Source organism: Falco peregrinus, chromosome 19 (assembly GCF_023634155.1).
Source record: "Falco peregrinus isolate bFalPer1 chromosome 19, bFalPer1.pri, whole genome shotgun sequence".
NCBI lineage: Eukaryota > Metazoa > Chordata > Aves > Falconiformes > Falconidae > Falco > Falco peregrinus.
Genome location: NC_073740.1, coordinates 524,983 through 548,189, shown reverse-complemented (window position 1 = coordinate 548,189; position 23,207 = coordinate 524,983). Strand labels below are relative to the sequence as shown.

Below are 23,207 nucleotides of genomic sequence, written 5' to 3'. Positions count from 1 at the left end.
GATGGTCACATTCAGAGGAGCTGCTGGAGCTTTGGGGGAGAGAAGTGTTGCAGGGAGAGCTGGGAAGGTTGCAGGCAAGGGATGGTGGCCAGAGCAGAAGGACACAGCCAGCAGTGCTGAGCACGGCACATCCACACTCAACTACTCAGTTGGTATTTGGCTGGTCCAGCCAGTAAGTATTTTCTGCCTGCACAAACCCAGAAAAATATTTCTTTCTCATTTTTAGCCCTTCACCCAGACCCATCCCACCCCTCAGCACAGCTTTTTGGACACAAACAAAACCACTTTCGTTTCTGCAAAAAAAGTTTTGTCCACAAAAGTGAGGGCTACTTCCCCAGCAGCTCCATTCCCCAAGGTGTGGGGCAATGTCTGAGATGTGACGGAGCTCTCCCAGTGGCTCTTAGCTCGATTTAGCACGTGAACACGAGTTGCAGCTCACATCAGAGCAGCATCTGTGTGTCCCTGGCCTGATCCAAGACCTTGCTGCACTGTGCAAACAGGCTGAAGATCAACCCTGCCTCTAAAAGGGCCCATTTGAAGGACAAATTAACTGACAACAAAAGAGCCATCAATAGTTTGAGCTCCCCAAATGTTTAGTTACATGCTCCTGGCCCCCAAAACCACATCTAACCCTGGGTGGAAGCTGTCTGTGAGATAATCAGGCAAAATCTCCCACCACGGTCCTGCCTAGTTGAGGATAAGGGAAGTTATTACACAGTGGGGGTGCTACAGCTCAGACAGGTCCATCACGGTACTCTGGTAGCTCTGGTCCAACGTGTGTGCCAGTGACAGACCACAGCACAAGCCAGTGAAGCTGCCCAGCTTCCCAGCCTCAGTAAGCCCAGTTATTCCTTCTAGCAAGAACAGCTTAGCACTTGCATTAAACAAGACGAGACCACGGCAAATCCTCCTGCTTTCAGGGCAACCCAGCAGCTGGTTTGCAGCAGAATTGGCTTGTCTTCTGCACTGGCCTTGCCAAACTCCTCACCATTCATCCCAGGGGGAGTCACCTGCTTCTGAAACATCAGATGCAGCCCACTGGCAGCATCAGAAGTGATGAAACTCCCTTATTGCAAACAGATCACCGTTCACATTTTGTGCAAGAGGATCGCAATCAAGGCACCTAGTCACATGCAGGCTCCTGGTCAACCAGGAGCCAAAACCTGATGCTCACAAGTCACTCCTTGCTGCAGCACCTGCTTTAGAGACAGAGCTATTCTTTATCATCTCTCCAAGCCTGTTTCCTCCGGTAACAACTGCAGAGCCAGGAAGGACAAAACACCTGAGTTCATGTTGCATTTTCCATAGCATCTGACTGACTCCTCTGCTTACCTCCAGTGGCCATGAGGGCACTGCGCATAAGGTGTTAGAAAAATATTTCCCTTTGTCCTCCCACAGTGGGGCAGGATGGAGGAGCCAGAGGAAGGTGGGTTTGCACAACAGAAGCACAGCAAGATGCACCAGGAAGCAACTAGCGGACAAGGCTAAAGACCAGGGGAGGTCTCAACCCATCAAAGAGAAGGATAAACCACCCTCATCACCAGCAGAGTCCCCCAGAGCTCAAGGAAGCCCTCCAGCATGAAAACATCCCTCACCCTTTCCCTTGTGAACCTCTGCTGGATCCAACCTTGCAAGGAACCAGCTGCCCCATTACAGCCAGTGCTCCTGGCTTACAGCAGTACCCTCAGCACCATCTGCTTTCAACCCATCGCTGGCCCCTTCCCATCAGATGCACTGGCCGGTTTAGCCCCTCTGCCAAAGCAAGGCTCCATTACTCACTGCCAGACACAGAGCCCAGGGCTATTCCCATCCCAACAAGGAGGATCCAGGTCTTCATTGTACCATAGACAGCAGGCTGGGTGTTTTGGAGAGTCCTGGAGAGCAGGTTGGGAATGATGGTGCTTCCTGGTGCTCCCTGTTATATGTGGGGCCCCTGGGGGCATGGAGGGGAGGGAGGAGCGTGGTGCTGCTGAGGACTTCACAGACAGGCTGCACACAAACTTTGCCAAAACTCATTAGGTGCATGGCTTAATTATAGGCTACCTGGAGTGGGAGGAGAGCTGGTAAATCCAGTATTCCAGTATTGCTCCACTCCTCACATGCATGACCCCGGGGGGTGATTGAGGAGCATGAGGAAAGCTTCTCAGTGGGGTCTTCACCCACCCAGAGCCCAGCAGGTCCATTAGAGATACAAGCTGGTGGCCAGTACCACAGCTTGGTCCCTTGATGTACCACATGCTTCTGTACAACTGGTGCTAACTGGGGGCAACTTTCTGCTCCCCAATTAATTGAAGGTAGTGATGTCCCCTTCCTCAGCTTCTGTACCCCCCTTATGGCACAGACTAGTCTCAGTTGAAGCCTCCAGATCCTCCAGCAACACAAAGAAACCCTGAAATATCAGAGATAAAATCAGCCACAAGCCAAACTTCAGCATCGAGACTGCTTAGGAAGCAGGTTTTGCGGGCTATCCCCATATGGTCTCACTCCTGGGGCAAGCCCAGAAGTAGTCCATCCCCATCCTGCATGGTGTAGAGGAATTATTGAGGAATGAAGCTGGGTTAATTAACATTGATAATATACAGCTGTGGGCTGGCTTCAGGGGCGTGGGTTGGCTGATGTGGATAAGGTGCAGCTGTGGCTGGTTCCTGCTAAGTGGTTAAATAGCTCTAAGCACTGGATGAAGAGAGACCTGGAAGAAGCAGAGGGGGAAGAGAATGTGTTGCCTGCCTGCCCTGGATGAGGAGCCCCAGATGAAGAGAGAATCTGGATGCAGCAGAGGCAAGAAGTAGAGTGGACTGGCCTGAAGAGGCTGAAGAAACAGCACGGACAGTAGAGAAACTTTTGAAACCTTGGGGTGGGTGGGTGGGGTGGGGATTGGTGGCCACACCAGGGCAAGGCATGGGAACTACTTATTGAAGTTAACCTGGGGTGGGATGGTAAAAGACTTGTTGCAGCTGGCTAGTTTTCTTAGTGCTGTGACAGTGCAGGGCTGCCTTTCCCCAGGGAGCCTCTGCAGCCCTGGGTAATACCAAGGGGGAACTCAGCCCGTGCCTGGTGTGGTCACCAGTCTCTTTCCTGCCTGCAGCAGGGCTAGCCCAGGCTCAATTCAGTGCATCCGTGTGGAAGATGTTCCCAGATGGTGGGTGCTTTGCTGTATCCAGTGGGAAAGACAGCTTTTTTGTTGCCACAGCCAGGGGAGGACCAGTCTCCCACTGGTTCACGGTCCTGGAGCATGTTGTACATGCTGACTAATACACCCAAAGGCATGAGAGTAACCAGGCTGGAATAGCTCAGCATCCATTCTGCCTTCCAGGGCATCTTCATGCCACCTCTGAACCCTGGTGCAGCCTCCCTGTTTTCAAAGGGGTATTGCAATTGCCCCTGAGGCGAACTCCATCCCCATCCCTCCCCTGCCTAGCTCAGTTGCTTGCAGGGCTGTGCTCAAAACCGTATTGTGAAAATAATCCAGACCAAATTTACCATCCTTCTGGAGGCTGGTTTCAAACCTGCTGGTTTTTCCATTCTGGTTTGGAGAGCAGTACACTAAGGCAAACAGGAAGGAACTTCCTCAACCAGTTTTGCTGTTGGTATTTGTTGGGGAAGTTCAGCTCTTCTACACATCTCCCCATTTCTTCCCAGCCATGGTCCCTCAAGGGCTGACCTCAACCCATCCATCAGGGAACACAGCTGTATTGTCTGCAAGCATCACCCTTCCTTGTCTTTCCAGGAAAATGACGAAGAGACAGTGCTTGTTGGTGCTGCATCTGAGAGTCCATCACAGGCACTGGCTGGTTCCTGTGGCTTCTCAGAAGCCTCATCACAAGCCTTGCCCAAAGCCCAAATGATGTATACCAGCTGCTTCTCTGCCCCCCTGCCAGTGCACTGTGACAGACCCACTGGCTGGTCCCTTCTGGTCCACATCCCTCTGGTTTGGCCAGGCATTTGCCCGATGTGATGCCGGGAAGGCTCCCTGGCCAGAGGCTCCTGGAGCTTCTGTAAACAGCCCTGGGCTTTCCTGGGCTGCCTGCCCCAGTGGCTACTAGACAGCCTTGCTCCCAATGCTTTCATCACCAGAAACAACAGGTCCCAGACAGGGTCTCCCCACCAAGGAGGGGATTGCTGCCTGTGCATCTCCACCTCAGCAGGTGATAATTGATGTCCAAGTATCACCTGAGCGCAGGGGAGGCAACATCTAGCCTCCATGAGTGGAGTGGGCAGTAGCTGCCTGCAATTTTTCCTGCCAACACAGCAGCATTGCAACAGCATTAATTCCCCAGGGTGTGTTAGCTGGCACAGGAGAGCAGCGTTTGGTGTAATAAAGACCAGGTTTGGCTTCTTTCTCACCCCTCAGTCATTTCCTACCCTCCACTCTGGGCTGGTGACCCTGCTGACCTGTTCTCCCTGAGTGCAGCCTTGTTTTTCCTGGCATCTTTGTGTCACCCTCTGCTGAGGCTGCTTTTTGAGCCCATCAACTGCCTCATGCCCAAGCCAGCCTTTTCCCAGCTGCAGGCTGTGCTTCAAGCCCTATTGGGGGTGAGGAGCTCATGTCAGCAGGGCTGGACATTGTGGATGGATGGCTGCAGCCATTGTGCATCAGTCTTGCTCCTCTGAGATGCCCAGGAAGAGCAGAAGCCGCAGCGTCTGGAGATGGAGCTAGTCCCGCAGCTCTCAGTGAGGGATCTGGATGTCCACCATGGAGGAAGACACAAGTGGAGCCTGTCTCTTCTTGCAGAAGGCTGCTTTCCCAGCCTTACCATGGAGGATGATGCCTTTTGCCTTGGGCTTAACTGGGAGTGTCAGCTCCACCAGCAAAGATGTGGGAACAGCATGTTAGTCCCCATTTCTCAGCCACACCTTCCAGAAGCTGCTGACTGGGTGTGAGCACTCCCCACCTGCTGTCCTTCCACACCCCCATGGTCCAGCACATCTTGTTCCCATCTCTGCCTTCCAGCTGTGCTGGACCTGCAGGCACCAAAGCCCTCCAAGCTCCTGGGGACCACCCGCCTCTCCTTGCCCAGTTCCACATCCAGGGAGAAGAGTGGCAGGTGTGCACGGGGCCACGGTCCGGAGTCAGTCATTGGTGACAGAAGGGCAGCGTCACTGGCTGTCACCGAGCCCTGTGACCCTGTTCAGGGTGCTGGACCATGAGGGATGTTGCAGGAGGGTGGTGAGTCAAACACCCTGGGGCTGGGTCCATGCTGCTCTTGCATTCCAGAGGGGATGTGGATTGCCAGGGGTGCTGGGGGGAGGGGGAAGCTGGGAGTCCAGGCAGCCATCCAGTGCCCAGCTCTTGCCCCTTGCATTACACCCTCGCCCAGACCTTTACTCATGATCTTGCTGGAGGAGGCAGCCATCCAGCCTCTCATTTTTGTGCAGTCCAGTGTTTTCCGTGAGCAGGGCTACCAGATGCTGAGCTTCATCCCCATTCCCTTCTGCCATCTTCCTCTCCACATCCCCCTGGACTCATTACCCTCTTCCAGAATATTTATCCAGGTTTTCCTCTCACCCTTGGGACATCATGGGGCTTCTGCAGCTCCATTGGAATTGCTGGTGGGGCTGGACCTTCATGCTCATGCTCCCAGGGAAAGCACAGTTTGTGGAAGATACAGGCTTGTGGGTTCTGGAGGTGCATGGACCATGGCGAGCTCCCCAACGGGATGCTCTTCACAGCCTGCACCAGGAAAACCAGACAAGGGTCAGTTTTTCCACTCGAGTGGTGATGCCTCCAGCCAAGCCAGCTGACCAGGCCAGCATTCCACCTGCAGCTGAAGAAAGGAAAGCCCCAGGATGCATCCACTGACCTGACCAGCCAACCTGCAAACTGAAGGTGATCTGCAGGCCCCAAACATCTAGAAAACGTGCAACTCTGGGTTGACCCTTCCTTCCCCGCACATAACCTTTTTCATTTCAAGGCTCCTTAGGTCCTTCAGGGTAAACATCCTGGGAAAAGTGACTGTGGGAGGTGTGGGCTGCCCAGTTTGGGTCCAGATGCCAAGGAATTTTCATTTCCTCTCTGTTTTGCCCTGGCTTGCCTGGACATGCACACTGCTGGGACCATGTGTGGGGCTGGAGTTAGAAACCTGGAAGATGCCAGGTGTCAACAGTGGTCTCCATTGAGCACGGCCACCCACTGCCTTGCAGAGAACCTCAGAGCTAAGCTTTGCATTAGGGAGGACCTGGGGTTCCTGGGAGGGACATGGTGCTGGAGCTGCAAGGAGCCCACATCCCATCTCGTAGCTGGCTGCATCACTTGAAACATTATTTAGGTGTGATGGGGACTTTTATTTTAAGCAACCCATTCATCTGCATAGTGAGACTGAAAAGAGAAATTGATGCAGCAGTGCCTTGGTCCCTTGTAGCCCAGCTGTGCTGGGGAGGGGAGCTTTGGCTTGGGGCTTGGTGCTGCGGCTCTGAGGCATCCCGGCTGGGACACAGACCTGCCAGGGGCTGTGAGCCTCCCCCGTGCTGGTACCCTGCAAACATGGGAGCTCTTAAGGGTTGTGATCTCCCTTGAACCCCATAGCTTCATCCAGGCCTGCTCGGAGTGTTGGGAAGGTCATTGCTAAAACTGCTCCATGCACATACAGAGGTGCTCCGGAGGGAGGGATGGGGGTCCCCACCTCTGGGGTCCATCAGCTCTGCCTCCTTCAAAGCCATCTCCCCCAAATCCTGTTTGCAGCCCAGCAACAACTGGTCATGGGTTGGGAACGGCCAGATCAGATTACCACCTCCATTATGAGGCCACCACAGCCTCCTTCCGTGATGGATGCTGTCCTGCCTCTGCACCACAGCTGTACACATCTATTCCTGCCCCCATCCATGTGGGGAAACTGAGGCACGGAGAAAGCTATGATTAGGCCAAGGTTTGGCAGCATGGGCTGGTTTAAGCCCCAGCAGTTCTGGGGTGGGGATTGAGATACTTTTCCTGCATCCCTGAGACTGGAACAGTGGACACAGCCAGCACCATCCATGGGACACACAGGACAGAGTGAAGGGCAGCCTCCTCTGAGGCTGTCCCCAGGATCTGTGGGGCAGCACAAGCTAGACCCTGAGCTCAGCCTGGTGTCTGCATCCCGATGGAGACAGACGTAGTGTTCCGTGCTCACAGGGATGCTCTGGCTTAAGTCCCTCCAGGAGGAGGGGGCGTCTTCCAGCCCAGCACCTCCAGGACAGGCAGCATCAGGGGGCAGCCATGGCTCCTTCCTCCCCCTTGGCCGGTGCAGGGAATGAATCCAGGCTGCTGCAAGGAGAAGAAAAGGGAGTGCAGCTTTGCATACAAAAATACCTTTGTTGCTTACTCTGCTGTCCGTGGCCCTTGCCTGCCTGCAGTCCACGTGGGCTCCCGGCTGCCTCGTGGTGCCACCCCTGGTGCCACCCTGGTGACTGCAGCCAGTGGCACAGTCAAGCAGAGGCTGCTCTCGGCTGGCTCCTGCGCAGCCCTGTGCCCAGTGCTGCAGTGAGCAGAGCCACAGGGCTGCCCCCGCTGCCGGCACACAGGCTGCCCCATCCCCGCTCAGGGACCCCTCCGGCCCGTCAGGACTCCAGGTCGTGGGAAAGCCGCAGCAGCTCCTTCTGGCTGTCGATGGCTTTCAGGTGCTGCAGGTATGCCCAGGTGGAGACGGGGCTCCGCATACTCAGGGACTGCTCTGAGCCTGCTGGGGAGAGCAGAGATCAGGGCTGAGCTCCTGCCTCTGCCTGGGCTCACCGACCCCCCTCCATTGACTCTGGCACAGCTTGCCAACCCTCTCTCATAACTGCTGGCTCATCTCATGGACCCGTCTTCAGTGCCTCTCACCTGACTTACTGACCCACTTCCACTCCTGCTGACTTGCCCCACTGAACCCCTCCATCACCTCTAGCTCAGCTCATCAAATCTCTCTATAACCTCTCCCTTGGCTCACGGATTCCCCTCCATTGCCTTTCCCTTGGCTCATGGATCCCCCTCTATCACTTCCAGGAACCCACTAGAGCTGAAGCAGCAGAGGCAAGTGGGGACAGACTTGCTTTATGGCACAAAGTGATGCCCCAGCCTGCTGCCTAATAACCAGAGTGCTTCGGGCCTGCTGGAAGCACTCTGTTACTCTCTTCAGCATGAGGAATTGCTGACTGGTGCCTCCAGCGAGCACCATGCCACCCACAGGCTCACACCACTTGGGAGAGGAAGCTCAGCCTCCATCCCTGGGTACTCCGAGGCATTAACAGCACCTGGACCAGCTTTCACCCACTGTAGCCAGGCTGATGCCCTTGGGACAGCCCCACAGGACACCCCTGACAAGGGATGGTGGGTGCATGCTCCCCTGGGCTGGCCTCCTCCAGCCCCACAGAGTCCCAAGGGGTGGGGGTCTCCCAGCATAGGGGTGGGGGATGCAGATGGGTGAGCCCCAGACATACACGTGGAGATCCTGACGGCCCTGGGGTCCTCTGTCCGGTGAGGGGAGCGATTTCGCAGTGGGGAGAGTGGAGCTGTGTGTGGACAGAGAGCAGGAGTTCAGCTCCATCCCCAAATGAGCGCTGGTGCCTGGCCTCATCCTTGTCCCCACTGGGGAGCACTCACCATGTGCGTGGCCCCGGCAGCGCTGCAGGACACGCACAGTCTTTGCCATCATGTGCTGTGGGCAATGCACAAAGGTCACTTGCTGTCACCTGGCCCCACTTTGCTCCCAGGCTGGTAAAACACAGTCCCCTCCAGCTTCAGCGGCGGCTGCCCTGTGGCCCCTGTGAGGGGACAGCCAGGGGTCCTGGCTGCCAGGGGGGCTGCGCTAATGCCAAGGAGATGCTCTGGATCTGCATCCCAGGGGATGGGGGGACAGCAGGTCTGTGGGGAGCCAACCCACCCCACTCACCATCTTCTCAAAGTTGATGAGGTTCTCAGCCAGCGTGCGATTGCCCTCATGGATGAATGTCATGTCTGTGGGGGGGATTTAGGGATCAGATTTGGCTTCCTGGTCCCTGGGGAGGGCTGGATGCATCCAAAGGGGTCCTCACCACCCCAGTCCAACCCATTCCCGCCTGCCCCCCCAGCAAAGGCCCCACAGCTCCTAAGCAGAGACACTCACCTTTGAGGAGAAGAGGCACAAAGGGGATGATGGGGGGGCTCAGCTTGGCCACGGCCAGGCGATAGACCCTGTGGTTCCATGATGGGTCCTGGGGACGGAGTGGGACCTCAGGGCCGGCAAGGGACACAGCCCTGGCTGCTCCCTGCCATGGGTGCAGGGCAGAAAGGGGGGCAGCACCTCCACAGCACCGCTGTGACCTTGAACCTTTTGGGAAGCAGGGCTAAACCCTGCCGGGAAGGCGGATACAGGGCGGGAAGAGGCTGCGCTCACCAGCATCCGCTCCAGCACAGAATGCAGCTTCCGGATCTTGTGGGGCAGCCTCTGCAGAGAGGGGGTCACTGGCACTCGTCTCTCCTACCCTCGGGGAACCCCCCAGCACCCCTCCACCCACCCCATCACACCTCTGCAATACCACCTGTTCTGGGTGCTCACAAGCAACAGGCTTGGAGCTCACTGCCACCCTGGTACAGGGAATTCTGGCACCCACCCAGGTCTAACCAGACCTCAGGGCTGATCCTGGCCAACTGCCTGGTGGGAAATGCATTCCTGTCCTTCAGCTGCTCCTGGCTCCTCAGAGCTTACGGCTGCAGGGTCACCCTGGATCCCAGCACCTGGGCCACCCTTGCCCCTTGCCCAAGTGAGAGGACCCAGATCCATCACTGCAGCCCTCAGAGGATCTGACAGGGCTGGCAGCAGCCCAACGATGGTTACCTCCCAGGTCTTGGCCAGGCGGCTGACAGCTGTGTTGCTCACACCAAACATCACTGCGAAGAAGGAATTCAGGTTCTTCTGCTCCTTGAGGCTGTAAGTGGGGACAGAGTCAGGCGGGGAGACCACCACTGGCTTTGTCCTCGCAGGACCGGGAAGCAAGGCACTCACTGTGCAGCCAGCTTGATGAACTTGCGGAGGAGCTGGGCTCGCCTGCCCACCTCGGGACAGAGGCACAGCTCTGTGGCCACCCAATACTGCAGCTCATTGAACCGCCGCATGACCCGCTCCAGGTTGGCCGTGGTTACATCGTGAAATTTCTGTGGCCCGATGATGTAGTGGATCATTTCCACCTACAAAGCCCAATGTGGTGGCTGAGGGGTGTCTCCAAAGCCGCCGCGGAGGTGTCTCCCACCGCAGTCTGGGGGCTGGCCCTACCTGGTGGATGCTCTTGAAGAGGTTCCAGTCGTAGTCAGTGAGGTGGCTGGCCAGGTCCTTGGAGCTGATGAGGTCCAGGGTCTCTGAGGAACCGACATGGGGGCCCAGCTGCTCGGGGTGGGGGGTCTGTGCACAGGGGAGGATGCCCAACCCCTCCTGCCATTAGCCACCACAGCAGAGAAGGCAACACCAGCCCTTTCCCCAGGAGAGAGGAGCAGGGAGGGATGGATGCTCCCAACCCTGCGCTGCTATGGAGGCACCACAGTCCCAAACCCCATTCAGGGGTCCAGCCTGGTGCTGCCCATTCCCAGGACCCCTCTGCCCCATGCTCACCAGACTGTCCAGCTCCTCCACGCTCACGGCAAAGAGCCTCTCATTGAGCCCCAGCGCTGTGAACACCCCCACGGCATCCAGCTGCAGCCCCACTTTGTCTGCGGGAGAGAGGGTGGTCGATGCTGGGATGGAGAAAGGTCCAGATCCTGTCTGGGCACAGGGCAACCACCACCATGGCACAGTGGCAGCCCAGGCATGGTGGCATCCCCAGAAGAGCCCGCTCACCTCCGGCCGAATTCACCTTCACCAGGATGTGCTCCCCATCCTGGCCGAGCTGGGGGGCGAGGGACCGCAGGATGTCCTGCACCGAGGCGTTGATGGGCAGCACTGTGATCAGGCATGAGTGGTCCGGTCTGTAGATCTCGTAGGGCACTACGGGGAGGTGAAAGGGCTTTAGTGTTCCTAGCCACCGGGGAGGGGAGAGTCTCCACCATGCATGGCAATACCTTTGTCCTGGGCTCTTAAAGCACAACTGCTGTTCAAAACTGCTTCCTCCTGGCTTGTGAGCCAGTTCACTGAACTCCGAGTCTGTGGCCAAGGTGGGAGAGAGCAGGGACAGTGCCCCCCCACTGGCCACCCCTCCTGCTGGGGGTCCCCAGAGGGCAGGTGTGACCCAGCTCTCCACCCCCCCGGTGCCCTGACACCTCCCAGGGCCGCCTCTACCTTAGGCTGGGGAGAAACACTGCTGTGTCCATTCTCCAGCCTGCAGAGAGAGCAGAAGTGGTGTTAGAGCCCTGCAACACACATCTGTGCTGGAGACAGAACCAAGTCCTGCAGCCCCCAGGATCCAGGCCACCACTGAGCCCCCCGAGCATCCCTTCCCCACCAGGCACCAGGGAATCCTGGTGGTGTTTGACATCCTCCCCGTGACTGGGAAAACCCCACACTGGGGACAAGGTGGCCCGAGAGCTGCTGGCATGTCCCTGGTCTTGGCAATCATTGCTTTGCTGGCCAAAAGCTTAGCCCCCACAGAAACATTCAGGTTGGAAAAGACCTTTAAGACCATTAAGTCCAACCATTAACCCAGGACTGCCAGGTCCACCACTAAACCATGTCCCTTAGCGCCATATCCACGTGTTTTTCAAACACCTCCAGGGATGGTGATTCCACCACCTCCCCGGGCAGCCTGTTCCAATGCTCGACCACCCTTTCACTGAAGAAATTTTTCCTAACGGCCAACCTAAACCTCCCCCATGAGATGTGCAGTCCCCTACTCCAGGCACAAGGGGTGCAGGACCCAGGGATGTGGGCATGAGCAGCGGCACCACCGGGGGACAGAGCCAGGCTGTTTTGGATGAGGACACCCCTCCTTCCCTGGAGGACTCACACTCGTGGCCGCCGGCGGTCCTGTGCTTGCTCCTGGACCAGACCTCCCAGGCGGGGGTCCTGGCTCGCCAGGTCCGCGAGGTTCTACAGGAGGAAGGTGCCCGGCAGTCAGCATAGGGTGGTCACAGACAGACCCCTCTGGGGACACTCCCCTTGCCCCTTGCTCCTGCTCCCAGTACCTGCAGCAGGGTTGTGGTGCTGCGGTCGCCCTGCAGCAGCCGCCCGTAGAGCAGCACCCACTGGCTCACCAGCCGCAGGATCTTCCGACGCTTGTGCAGGGAGTAGGTGGCCTTCTCCTGCTCCGAACCCTCCAGCGGCTCCGCACGGAAACTGGGATCAGTCAAGGGCACCAGCACGAGTGGTGGGGAGCAGGCAGGGACCCCCATACATGTGCGCCCAGGACAGGATGGGAGATGGAGATGTGCCCTGTGCTCAAGAGCCTAGGGGATTTGGGGCTCCCCTGGCCAACCCCTGAGGTCCCACCAGGTTGACAGGGACCAAGCTGAGCATGCCAGTCCCTAGCTGGGGGTGTGTGGTGCAGGATGGAGCCCAGTCCACCCCAGCTCCAGCCACAGAAGGATATTGGTGCAGCAGAGCTCTGCAGAGCTGCGAGGTCGGCATGAACACAGTGTAAGTCAGCAGAAAGTCCCCCAACAGGGTATCTGGAAGAGACCAGGCCACCATCACTGCCCCTTCACAGTGCCCAGTGGGTTGGGGACACAGTGACTGCAGCCAGGCAGTGTGGCTGGCTGGGAAAGGATCACCCGTGCCCTGCGTGGGGTTGGCCTGTGTCTCCCCCATCGCAGTGACCATGCTCACTGCAGGTCTTTTTTTCCTCCTGAACACCGTGGAAAGGGCTGGCAAGGTTGCAGGCTGTGGGGGATGAAAAAAAATTTTAAGGGCTGCACTAAAAGCGCAGCGCTCGCAGTGAGTTGACTCCAACGCAGCGGCTGATGACGCCAGCTTGGCAGCTCTGATTTGTTACCCGCTGAGGACATCTCCTGGTTCCTCTCTTGCCCAGTTTTGCTCCTTTCCAAAGGCAGAGGGAGATGGAGGAATGCGGGAGAGGAGACGCTGCTGGCTTTGGAGTTGCCTCCCTTTCCCCAGCTCAATGGGGGATTTTAGGGTGAGAGGAGGAGCTTTTGGGGTCGAACAGCAGGAATAAGGAGCCCCACTCGGCGCTGGTTCCCCCACCGGCACCCTGTTCCCAGCCCCCTGCCCATCTCTGGGGCGTAGTCCCTGGAGCAGGGGAGGAGACCCCCCACCTACCCACGGGGTCATAGAGCGTGGCGTCGAGCCTCATGAACTCCAGCAGATGCTCAAGGATCTTCTCTGGCGTCCCGGCCATCACCAAGTACCTGGTGGGCAGAGCACAGGGCACATCAGGGAAGGATGCAGCACCCCAACTGTGGGCAGGGCCACCATGTTGGGCCACGAGGCCACTTGACGCAGCTGGTCAGCATGGCCTGGCATCCCTGTTCACCCACTGGGGACGCAGCCCTGCCAGCAAACTCTGCCAAGGGAAGCCAGCAAGTGGCAGAGGAGGCAGAGGCACAGACAGCATTGGCTGGCATTGCTGCTGGCATGGCTGCAAGGAGGGATGGGGACAGGCTGCTGTCACCTGCTGCTCCGTGCCTCGGCTGGCTGGCTGCTGCCACCCTGCAGGTTCTTCTGCAGGACAAGCACCACCTTCCCGTGCTCCTTCAGACGCATGGTGTTGGCCTCCACATCCTAGGGAGAGAAACCAGCCATGAGCCCAGGTTGGATCCATCAGGTAATGCCTGGCTGGCTGCTTGCACCCCAAAATCCCATATGGGCATAAAGTGCAGTGTCCTCCCCCTGCTAACACCATGGAGGATGCATGGTGCATCCCAGCTCAGACCCAGCACCCTGCAAGCCCCCTGCCCACCACCTTGAGGATGTGGTTGAAGTCCTGCTTGTCCACACGGAGGAAGTGGCAGTTGTCCTCTCGCAGGATGATGGTGGCTGCACGGGGTGCATCATTCACCAGCGCCAGCTGCCCAAAGTCATCCCCCTCATGCAGGGTGGCCACCAAGCCCTGGGAGGGGGCATGGACAGTGAGGGACAGGGTGGGAGCCCTCGTCTCCCCACTGGGGAAGACTGACATGGGGTGTCTGCAGACCCCCTCTGTGCAGGGATGCACCTACCTTGCCATGGGTGACCACATTCACCGAGCCCTTCCAGATGATGTACCATGATGTGCCTTTATCTCCTTGGCTGAACACTGCAGTGGAAACAGCAGTATCCAGCAGCTGAAGAGTGGGACCCTCCAAGCACCCCTCTTCAGCCACCCATCCTGAGCTCCCGTATCGGGTGAACACGGCAAGTGCTCTGGTCCCCTCCATCCTTGCTCCATGAGGAACATCCACACTGATAGCAAAGACTCCAGCCATCCTCCTCAGGCTGGGGACCCTTTCCTGGAGGACTGGCCAGCCCCGCACAGCTCCTGGGGCACACGATACTCACGCACGGTGCCTGCTCTCTGGTGCGACTCAAACATCAGCACGGATGCCAGCTCCCGCTTCACCTGTGGCAAGAGGCACCTGCCATTAGGTTTACCCCAGCCCAGAGCTGAGCGAGGAGGGGACACGCATGGGCATGGGGGACAGGGTGGGAAGGGGGCCCAGGGACGCTCAGAGAGGGCCAGGACAGGATGCCCAGACAGGAAGCAATGGGATGCAGGAGGATTTGGGGACTGGGAGCAGGCTGGGGGGGGACACACATGTTACAGGGGAAGCAGGGCACAGCCACACTCACTGAGTTGGAGAGATGAGCCACAGCTTTGATGTGGAGGAGCTCCTCAAATATAAGCTCCAGCTCATCCTCTGTGCGCTGGGCAGGCCTGTGAGGGGGGGGGCACGGCGTGAGCAGCCAGCCATGCCATTCTCCCCGCCCAGTCCCAAGAAGCAGACACCCCTCTCCAGGCATAACCCCTCTGGACGGGCAGCCTCTTTCTCTCCCTGGTCTGACAGCCGTAGAAGAGATGCTCAGGTTGACTCATCCACAGCAGCGCCTTCGGTACTCCAGACCCCCCTGGAGTGCGGCTGAAAAGAGCCCTGTGTCCCCCCAGCCCCACTCACGGCTTGCGCAGAGCCATGGTGAGCAGCGCATCAGGACCCAGCTGGGCTAGGAAGGCCAGTGCCTCCAGCAGCTCCTCCGCATCCCGGAGCCCAGCACCAAGCTCAGGGCTCAGCTCCAGCTCAGCAAAACGGTAAAACTGGGTTTCCTTGTCCTGGAAATGCCACTCCTGCTTCACTGCAGAGGGAAAGCACATGTGACCTTGGCCATGCACCCATGGGAGACCCCAGCAGCCATGAGTCCCGCCTTGCGAGATCCCAGTGCCACGAAGGGGGCTGTCACCCCCCGCCCTCACCATGTGTCAGGACACCTCCGTCCACCAGCACCTGGCAGATGCCGATGGCCTGGCTACGTGTCTGGATGGTGAGCCCAGCGCTCAGCAGCCAGTCCACCAGCTCCTTCCCGGAGCAGCACTGCCTGCAAGGGGAGAAGGCGTGAGAAACACCCCTAAAAGGGCTGCGGCACCCAGCACCCTGGGTGAACGCTGCCTGGGATGGGCAGAAGTCCTGCTGTCCCCAGAGGGCTGCTGGGATCCTTGGCAGCCCGCGGCACCCTCCAGCATGGCAGGGGTGCCAGCCATCCCACCTGTAATGCCGCAGGTGATGCTTGTGGTCCCGGATGAGGCTGGGGTGGGTGCTGGTGAGGTGGCTAAAGAGGAGCTTCCCGGCTCGCCAGATCTTCTCTGAGGATGCCTGAGGATGGAAGGGGAACTGGGGAGAGCATGAGTGCTGGACCCTGACTGCGCTGACACCCTGCATGGTCAACCATGCCTCCAACACCCCGCCAAGGTGCAACACGCCTGCATGCCCATCCCAGCACCCTGGCATCTCCATCACCCACCCCTGGGAACGGCTGAGCCCAAGGGAGCGACCAGCCCAGAGCTGAGCTGAGGGGTCCATGATACAGGGGTGCTCTGGCCCCCCACCCCTCACAGCCTTCAAGGCATGCTTCTCTATCTCCCACCGCCCCAAACTCATGTCTTTGTGGGTCTTCCCAGCCCACCCACCTGGGTAAGGCTGTGTCCATAATCCAGAGTGGATTCAGTGTCCAAAAGAGGGGTCTGAAAAACAAAAAAGAAGGGGGTTGATGGCTGCATGGGCTCTGCCATGCCCCCCTTCACCCCACACACCCCAGCAGGGCTCCTGTCCCCCGCAAGGCACAGTTCAGCTTCTGCTTTTCACCAGGCGAGGAGGCAAGCATCCCTGCATGCTCACCAGCACCCACCTCCTAAAACAAAAGTAAAACCTTTACTCTGCCCCATCCTTGCTGAAAACAGATGTATACCCAGGGACCTAAGCCCCAGAAACCCCCCGTGGTTATGTTTAACTTCAGAAAGGGAAGTGCATTCAAATGAGGGAGCTGGGAGATAAAAGGAAGTTAAAAGTAAAAACTTTGCGAACAGGGATCAAAGACATCATATGTGAGACACGGAGCTTGCCACTGGAGGAGACTGACTTCAGAGAGACCTGGGGAAGCTGCCACAGCCCCAGGCGAGGGAGAGGTGTCCAGAGCCTGGGGGATTTCCTCCAGCTTTGAAGCCGGGTCCAAACAAAGAGGACAGAAAAGATTCCAAACTCTGGTGGGTTATGGAAATGGCCCAAGAAAGCCTTGGGGAATTGGAAGATCAGCTTGCAGAGGACACCAAGGACAGGACCCGTGGCCAGCCTGTCCCACTGCAGACGATGGCGAGCAAGAGCTCTTGCAGAGGATGAGGGTAGCAGAGCACCATAAGTGTGCCCAAACCCTTCCCTGCAGGCAACTTGCCAGTAGACTGGTCTCAAATCACAGCAAGGCCAGAAAAACTTAGGCATTAAATCCTGAAAAATCAGCTGTAACAAACCACCAGGACGCAAGGTCCCTGGCGCCCAGAGCAGCACAGCAGCAAAAGAGCCAAATTGCTGTGGGTGATGTGTAACCTGGCACTTCCCTTGGTACCAAAGAGCTGGTGAATATGAAGCTGTTTTTCCAAGGATTTTAGGGGAGGTCCTGGAAATGATGGACCAGCAAGGCAGAAAGTCACCGAGCACGTGCTGGGTATGGGGAAACAGCAGCGGGTATAATTCAAAAGACATGCCCAAAATAAGGCATATGAGAAGAAAACAGGCCTAAATTTCCCTCGCTCATGGTCAGAGGCTCTGAGTTCAAGCAGGAGCATGTGCTGCTGACTGAAAATGTGAACTACAGCCCTGACAGCTGTAAAAAATGCAAATAGTGGGATGGGTGTCAGTAGGAAGAGAGCAAAATAGGAAACCTCACTGATCCACAGCACACCCAGTTCACCGGCAGTTCAGTGCTCCCTTAACCTAAAGGAGAAAAACACACGCTTTGGGGATGGAAAAACCCCAGGTACCCACTGAGATTTTTGCTCTATTTAACTTATATCTGCACGTGATGAGTTAATCCAATGCTGTTTTCTAAACTGGCTTCTCATTAATGACTTCACTCTTTACCGATCCTAAAATAGCATCCCTCTTTCTGCCTCGGGGAGTCCCTCCTGGAGTGATCTGTCATCAGCATCAGGAATAGCTGGGGACCGTCTCTGTCAGCGGCATACGCAATGGTCTTAGCCAGGTCCCCACTCTCTGGGATGGACTGGCTGCTGACTGCCACAGCACCACCCAGAACCAGGTTCAGCTCCACTGGGAGTCATGCTGATCCCTGCTGGGCCATGCTTGAGTCCTCAGCTTCTCCATGACCACTCATCCCTCCTGGTTATCCCGCATCAGCAGGTGCCGTTTAATCCTTGTGTTAATTTTTCTCCCAGGTTTTCCCCTCAGGGAGGGGATGCTCCAGGTAAAAGCAGGGCAAAGAAGGGATGAGCCATTGATCAGTCCAGCTGCAGCCCTAATCCTGGTGCAAAGGCAGCCAAGCTTCCCTCCCGGCGCTGCTGAGATGGATGAGGGCTCCCTGGCTCCTGCATGGCCATGGCCCTGAATAAACAACCTTTCATCTTGGCTGTGTATACAGGCTGGGGAAAGCCGAGCACCCGTCAGACCTGTTCTCCACACACTGCCCGGCCAAGGCAATTAATGCACTCTGAGCATTAACCTCAAGACAGGGGTGAGGGCCATCCTTCCTTGGGGTGCTTTCACCTGTGCAGTGGTCACCTTGAGGGGAAGGCTTTGTGGTGTCCCCCCTGGTCTGCTTCTGGCTGTAAGGGGTCTGCAGCACTCGGGCTGGCGGTGGAAGTGGTGTGAACTCCACACATGGTGATATCCTTGATCTGCTGGCTCTGGGCTGCTTGGAAAGGTTTGAGCAACCCGAGCAAGAGGGATGATCTGGATGAAAGCCTCAATTAAGGAAGCCAAGGGCAGGAGTAATTAGCTGCAGAAGCATTCTTTGGAAATGAATTCAAGGACAAAACAACCTACCAAGATCTGATGGGAAACCAAAAAGCCCTGGCACCTCCTGGCCCAGGCAGGAGGGTGATGGAGGTGGACACCCACTGATGGGTGCTGTGGGTGCTCTGCTTTGCGCTGCCTGCTTGCCTGTCCCACACCCTGCCCAGCTCAGGCTGCTCCCTCATTTTCTCCAGCCCTTTCCATACCCTCAGGGCTTCCTCATCCTTCTCCAGAGAGCCTGAGCCAGCAGTTTGCAATTGGCTTAGGAGAGGTTTGGGGAGCAGACGGAAAACAAGCAGCTCTGTGAATGCAGCAGGTCCCTGGGGACACTCCGACTTGGCCATGCTGCCACTGAGGCTGGGACACTGTGACTTACTCACTCTGCAAACCTTCCTGAGCCTCGTGACTGCCCTGTGGAACAGGAAACGTGCAGGCAATTGCAGAGCAAATGTTTACAAACAGGAGCTGGGCTGTGGCAATGACATGGAGTTATCTCCCATGGGACCCGGGGTCTGATTTCACCCCCTTGGGTACAAGTGAAAGCTGCTCCGGTCCTCAAAAAGCCTCTTCTGTCACCCTGTAAGTAAGGCCTGTCCTTGAGGCAGAGAGCCACGGTCCTGCTCCAAGCCACGCTCACAAGGACACTGAAAGAGACTTGCAAAAACCCTGCTCAAAGATGATAGCTTGGAGAGATTTCTCCCTCCTGAGGTTTCCTCATTGCCAGATCAGCTCTGAAACACATGCAAAATCTCACAGCTGGCCCCCAAAATCCCTTCCCGAAGCATCCTTGCTCCCCAGGTAACAGGTCCAGACCCACAGGATGACCTCCCCACCCTCACCCCCTGCCTAATTGTCACAGCATTGTGGCCGCCGTTTCCAAACAGCTTCCTAAGGAGTCACCTCTTTCCATCTTCCTGCTTATGGGACACGCGGGCACTGAGATCCTGCCTGTCTCCAGAAATCCGGCGGGCAGCTGGCCAAGACCAGCAGCGACTGTTCTGTGCTCACACGCTGCTTTTGTTTGGGATCCCAAGGAAAACAACAGGAGTTATTTCAGGCTTTACAGCTCCAGAGAAAGTCCTCGCCCATCCGCAGCCTCAAAAGGCATGGCAGCCAGCCAGGGGCTTGCTGTCCCCCCAGGAGCCTCGTTGGGGAGGGGGGCTCAGGGGACCTGCTCTGTCCCCTCTGTCCCCTCCACGGACGCAGTGAGAACTGGCACAATGGCACTTGTATTCGAGGAAGGGTGAAGGACAGAGCTGCTTGGGGATGCTGGGCTGCAATGTCCTGCTGATGCTAGGGGACAGGAGCCTGGGCCGGAGCCTCACAGCAAGCAATAGAACTGGGAGGGATTTGCTGGCACTGGGATCAGGCAAACAGGTCTACAGGAGGGATGGGACAGAGCCAGGGTGCAAGGAGGAGTTTCCAGGAGCCATAGGCTTGCAGCAATGGGGACAAGGGACAATATAGTTGCCCCAAGGCACAGCCAGATGGTTCCCTACTCTTCACATCTCCTGTATCAGCCCCAAGGAGTGGATGCACTGGGAGTACTTGCAAAAAAGTGGGGAAAACACCCCCCTTCCCTACAGAGATAGATCCACAAACAGCTGGTGGTTGCCCCCACGCACATGAAACCACTCGGGGAGGGGGCACTCCTGCCACACTTTGTGTGCCACCGTGCTGCCAGATTTTGTCAGATTTATCCTAGTCTGGCAGTTTAGCACAGTACTGCTCCAGCCTGCTGCTTTCCCAACCTCCCTGGCTTTTTGCCACTCAAGAAAACTCTCCCAGAATTAAGTTCCTAGAAGTTATGGGGAGAAAAAATATCAGGAAGAAGGGGAAAAGAGAGGAAAGCTTTCTTATTTGTGAAGAAGCTTGTGTGCTGTATGGAAATACTGAAAAGGGGGTTGTTTCCTTAAAGTAATTTCACTTTTTTCCTTAAAAACATTTGCCCCAGGTCAAGCAGTGTGGGAAGGGGAAGGTCATGAAGCTCAGCTAGGGCAGGTGAACAGGCTCCAGGTCACATCCCAGTCCAAAGGGGACAGCAAGAGGCCGAGAGCAGGGATCGAGTGCCTTGGTACCCAGAGATCCCCAGCAGCTCCTGGCCAGGGGACAGCACGGATCTGGGGAGGGAGGACAATGCCAAGCATCGTCCCACTGCCAAGACAGAAGTTTCTCCTGTAGAAACAGCCCGACCTGGCGGGGAGGGAATGTTTTGAAGCCAGCGCGCCACAGGGCCGCGGGGAAGGGCTCCCCTGCTCCCAGGCTCGGGCCCGGGTGCGCTGCCCGCTGGCCCCCGCGCTGGCCCGCGGTAGCCCTGGGCTGGCTTCACGCCTGGCTGCGGCGAGGGGAGCAGGGCGCGGGTCGCAGACCACAGCCCCCTGCCTGGCCGGCTGCGGGGCCGGAGATGGGTTAAGCCCGGCCAAGCCATGCTCTGGTAAGGGGCTGGCGGCAGTGAGAAACCGGGGGGACCCCACTTGTCCTTTGCAGGGGCTCCACCGAACCCCGTTTCCTGAAGCCCTGCGGCCGGCCAAGTGCAGACCCCGGGGCGAGGAGGGATGCTTGAGAGGGTCGGTGGGGAAAGCTGGCAGCGGAGGGGCCTCCCTGCCTCGGGGGGCATCCCCCGGGGGGCATCCCCCGGGGCGCTCGGTGGTGCCGGGGTCCCCCTCCCGCCTCCCCCGTACTCACCCAGCGGATGCCCTGGATGCGGGGCAAGCTGCCCCCCTCGCCCTCCAGCCGGATCTCGTAGCTGGAGCTCCGGAACAAGTGCATCTTCTTGAAGAGCACCGAGAGCCCGCTACCGTCAACGCCGGGCCCCCCGGAGGGGGCGGAGGGGGCCGAGCAGCACCGCCCCCGGGCTCCAGCCCGGCTCGCCGTACTCCCTGCCAGCTCCGGGCTACCGGCGCCCGCGGGCCCCGCCACGCCGCCTCCCCGGCCCCGCGCACCTTCATGCGGCGGCGGCGCAGGGGGGAGAGGCCATGGCGGCCGCAGCCCGGGGCTGCTCCGGCGGCGGCGGCTCCGCGGTGCTGCGCGGGGCGGGGCGGGCCGGGCCGGGCTGGCCGCGCTCCGCCCCAGAGCGGGGCTGGGACCGCGGCCGGGGCAACCCCCCAGCCCCGCCCCGTCCCACCTGGGCTTTTGGGGACATGGGGACACTCCCCCCCCCCCCCCCCCCCCCCGAGGGTCGTGGCTGTCCCGGGCGGGGGGGCTGCCCCTGACCGCCCCCCGCGGGAGTCCCCGTCCAGCTGAGCCCCGTGCGTTCCCCCAGGCCAGTCCCCGGGGCTCCCGGGCTCCCGGGGAGCCACTGTGCCCCACCGAGACCCCGGGGATCGGGGGGTCCCCAGGAGCCACTGTGCACCCCACCGAGACCCTGGGGATCAGGGAGCTTCAGGGAGCCCCAGCGCACCTCACTGAGACCCCGGGAATCAGGGGGTCCCCAGGAGCCACTGTGCATCCTATCTAGACCCCAGAGATCAGGGGGTCTCCAGGAAACCCTGCACACCCCACTGAGACCCTGGGCATCGTGCTGTCTATAGCAGCCCCTGCACTTGCTCTGTGCACCCCACTGAGACCCTGGGGATTGGGGAACCACAGGGATACCCCTGCCCAGGGCCCAGCATGGTTTGGGGAGAACAGGGCACAGAGGTGCTGGAAAGTGGGAGGTGATTTATACTGGGGAGGTGGTCCCCACCCTCTGACTGGGAAGGACAGAGGAGCAGACCTGGAGCGTGGCCCAGAGGTCCTGGGAGCACTTGTGCTGGGACTTTTGGCTAAAAAGAAAGGGTTTTCTGCCAAAAGGAGCTTTTACTTTTGAAATAAATCCTATGTTTTTATTTAAAAAAGACGACTTAAAAATGTATATATTTAAATAAGCCCCCACCCCAACCAGCAAAGTGATGAGAAATGTCAGCTGGATACAAACAGTTTGGATAGGCATCCTTGGTGCACTCCTGCTTTGTCTCTTGATCAGACACCCCAGGGACTTTGGGGGTCACGTCAAGCTCCCCGGGACAGTCACTTCTTGGGGCCACCCCACGTGGGCCTGGGGAGATAGAATCTCCCAGTGTGGCCTTGGGCAAATCCAGGAGTAGTCATGCAGGACAGGGACAGCAATCCTTCCTCCCACCATCTGCTTCTCCTGTGAGTGCTCAGAGGCAGAAAAGGCATTTTCCTGGAGACCTTGAAGCTTCAGGTGCCGCAGCCACTGCGCTCTGCTGCAAGTGGGATCACACCAACCACCCATGCACCATTATGGCGCTGAAGAGTCTCGCACTGAGATCTGTCACCACTGACACCATGCCTGGAGCCTGCTCTCACGTGCAGCTGTTTGGTCCAGGATCTCCAAGCCAAAGCAGGGGAGCTGCTGCATAACTGTCCTCTGTGCACCCTCACTGCCCCACTCCCCCCCCACCTCAGGATCTCGCTAAAGGACTCCCAGCTAGTTTCACTGGTAACCCAGTATGGTCACTGGTCCCAGCTGGGGAGGGAGAGATGCAGCAATGCAGGGGCTGGATGAGGCCTGACACTACCTGGAAAACACTTCAAGTGGCATTTAAAATGCACAGTGAAGCAGTTCCCCGTCCTGTAGCACTGCTGGTCCCATTTCAATGCTGAGGCCCCATGGACAAGGCAGACGTGGGTGGGTTGGATGACCTGGGGACTTGGGATGTTTTAGGAATGGGCACCAAAATTCCCATTTGATTATTATGCTGCAAATGATGCATCTTCTGCACCCCTTTCTTGAAGCCTGGCACAGTGGAGTGCACACACAGACTGTACCTGGGAAGTGCAGGCTCCTTCTGGCCCTTCTCATGGGGTGTTTATGTATTTACAACCTTAAACATAATGCCCTTTCCCAGGAAACCACCAGTGCCAAAAGCTTTTCCCCCCTCAGCCCTGGGCCAAGTGCCAT

The 23,207-nt window shown here is 58.0% G+C and overlaps 1 protein-coding gene across 6 annotated transcripts; it reads right to left on the bottom strand.

The window, feature by feature from the left end:
- Positions 1 to 6,258: 6,258 nt before the first annotated feature.
- RAPGEF3 (Rap guanine nucleotide exchange factor 3) lies at positions 6,259 to 21,218 on the bottom strand. 6 transcript variants are annotated; one of them, XR_008745007.1, is made up of 27 exons: positions 20,987 to 21,218; positions 15,967 to 16,020; positions 15,546 to 15,652; positions 15,256 to 15,377; positions 14,963 to 15,137; positions 14,640 to 14,724; positions 14,349 to 14,409; positions 14,030 to 14,106; positions 13,774 to 13,920; positions 13,483 to 13,592; positions 13,131 to 13,219; positions 12,445 to 12,523; positions 12,041 to 12,191; positions 11,863 to 11,945; positions 10,982 to 11,238; positions 10,761 to 10,907; positions 10,536 to 10,633; positions 10,203 to 10,328; positions 9,936 to 10,117; positions 9,768 to 9,858; positions 9,327 to 9,377; positions 9,057 to 9,144; positions 8,844 to 8,908; positions 8,555 to 8,609; positions 8,392 to 8,463; positions 6,921 to 7,655; positions 6,259 to 6,830 (listed from the first exon to the last, which is right to left on the bottom strand). XR_008745007.1 is itself a non-coding variant. In XM_055792273.1 (26 exons), the coding sequence occupies exons 1-26, from the start codon at positions 21,068 to 21,070 to the stop codon at positions 7,534 to 7,536; spliced, it is 2,775 nt and encodes a 924-aa protein (XP_055648248.1). In that variant the 5' UTR covers positions 21,071 to 21,218; the 3' UTR covers positions 6,259 to 7,533. The 6 variants fall into 6 exon arrangements, 2 of the variants coding, with proteins under 2 accessions (XP_055648248.1, XP_055648249.1); XM_055792273.1 differs by having other exon boundaries at positions 6,259 to 7,652; XR_008745008.1 differs by lacking the exons at positions 6,259 to 6,830; positions 6,921 to 7,655 and having other exon boundaries at positions 8,391 to 8,463; positions 8,555 to 8,759.
- Positions 21,219 to 23,207: the final 1,989 nt, after the last annotated feature.

Excerpts from the sequence above, each read along its gene's own strand:
- RAPGEF3 (XM_055792273.1), bottom strand. The coding sequence starts at position 21,070 with ATGCACTTGTTCCGGAGCTCCAGCTACGAGATCCGGCTGGAGGGCGAG. Across the intron at positions 13,593-13,773 it reads ACTTCAACCACATCCTCAAG|GATGTGGAGGCCAACACCAT; the intron begins GTGGTGGGCAGG and ends TTCTCTCCCTAG. Across the intron at positions 11,239-11,862 it reads GACCGCCGGCGGCCACGAGT|GCTGGAGAATGGACACAGCA; the intron begins GTGAGTCCTCCA and ends CTCTCTCTGCAG.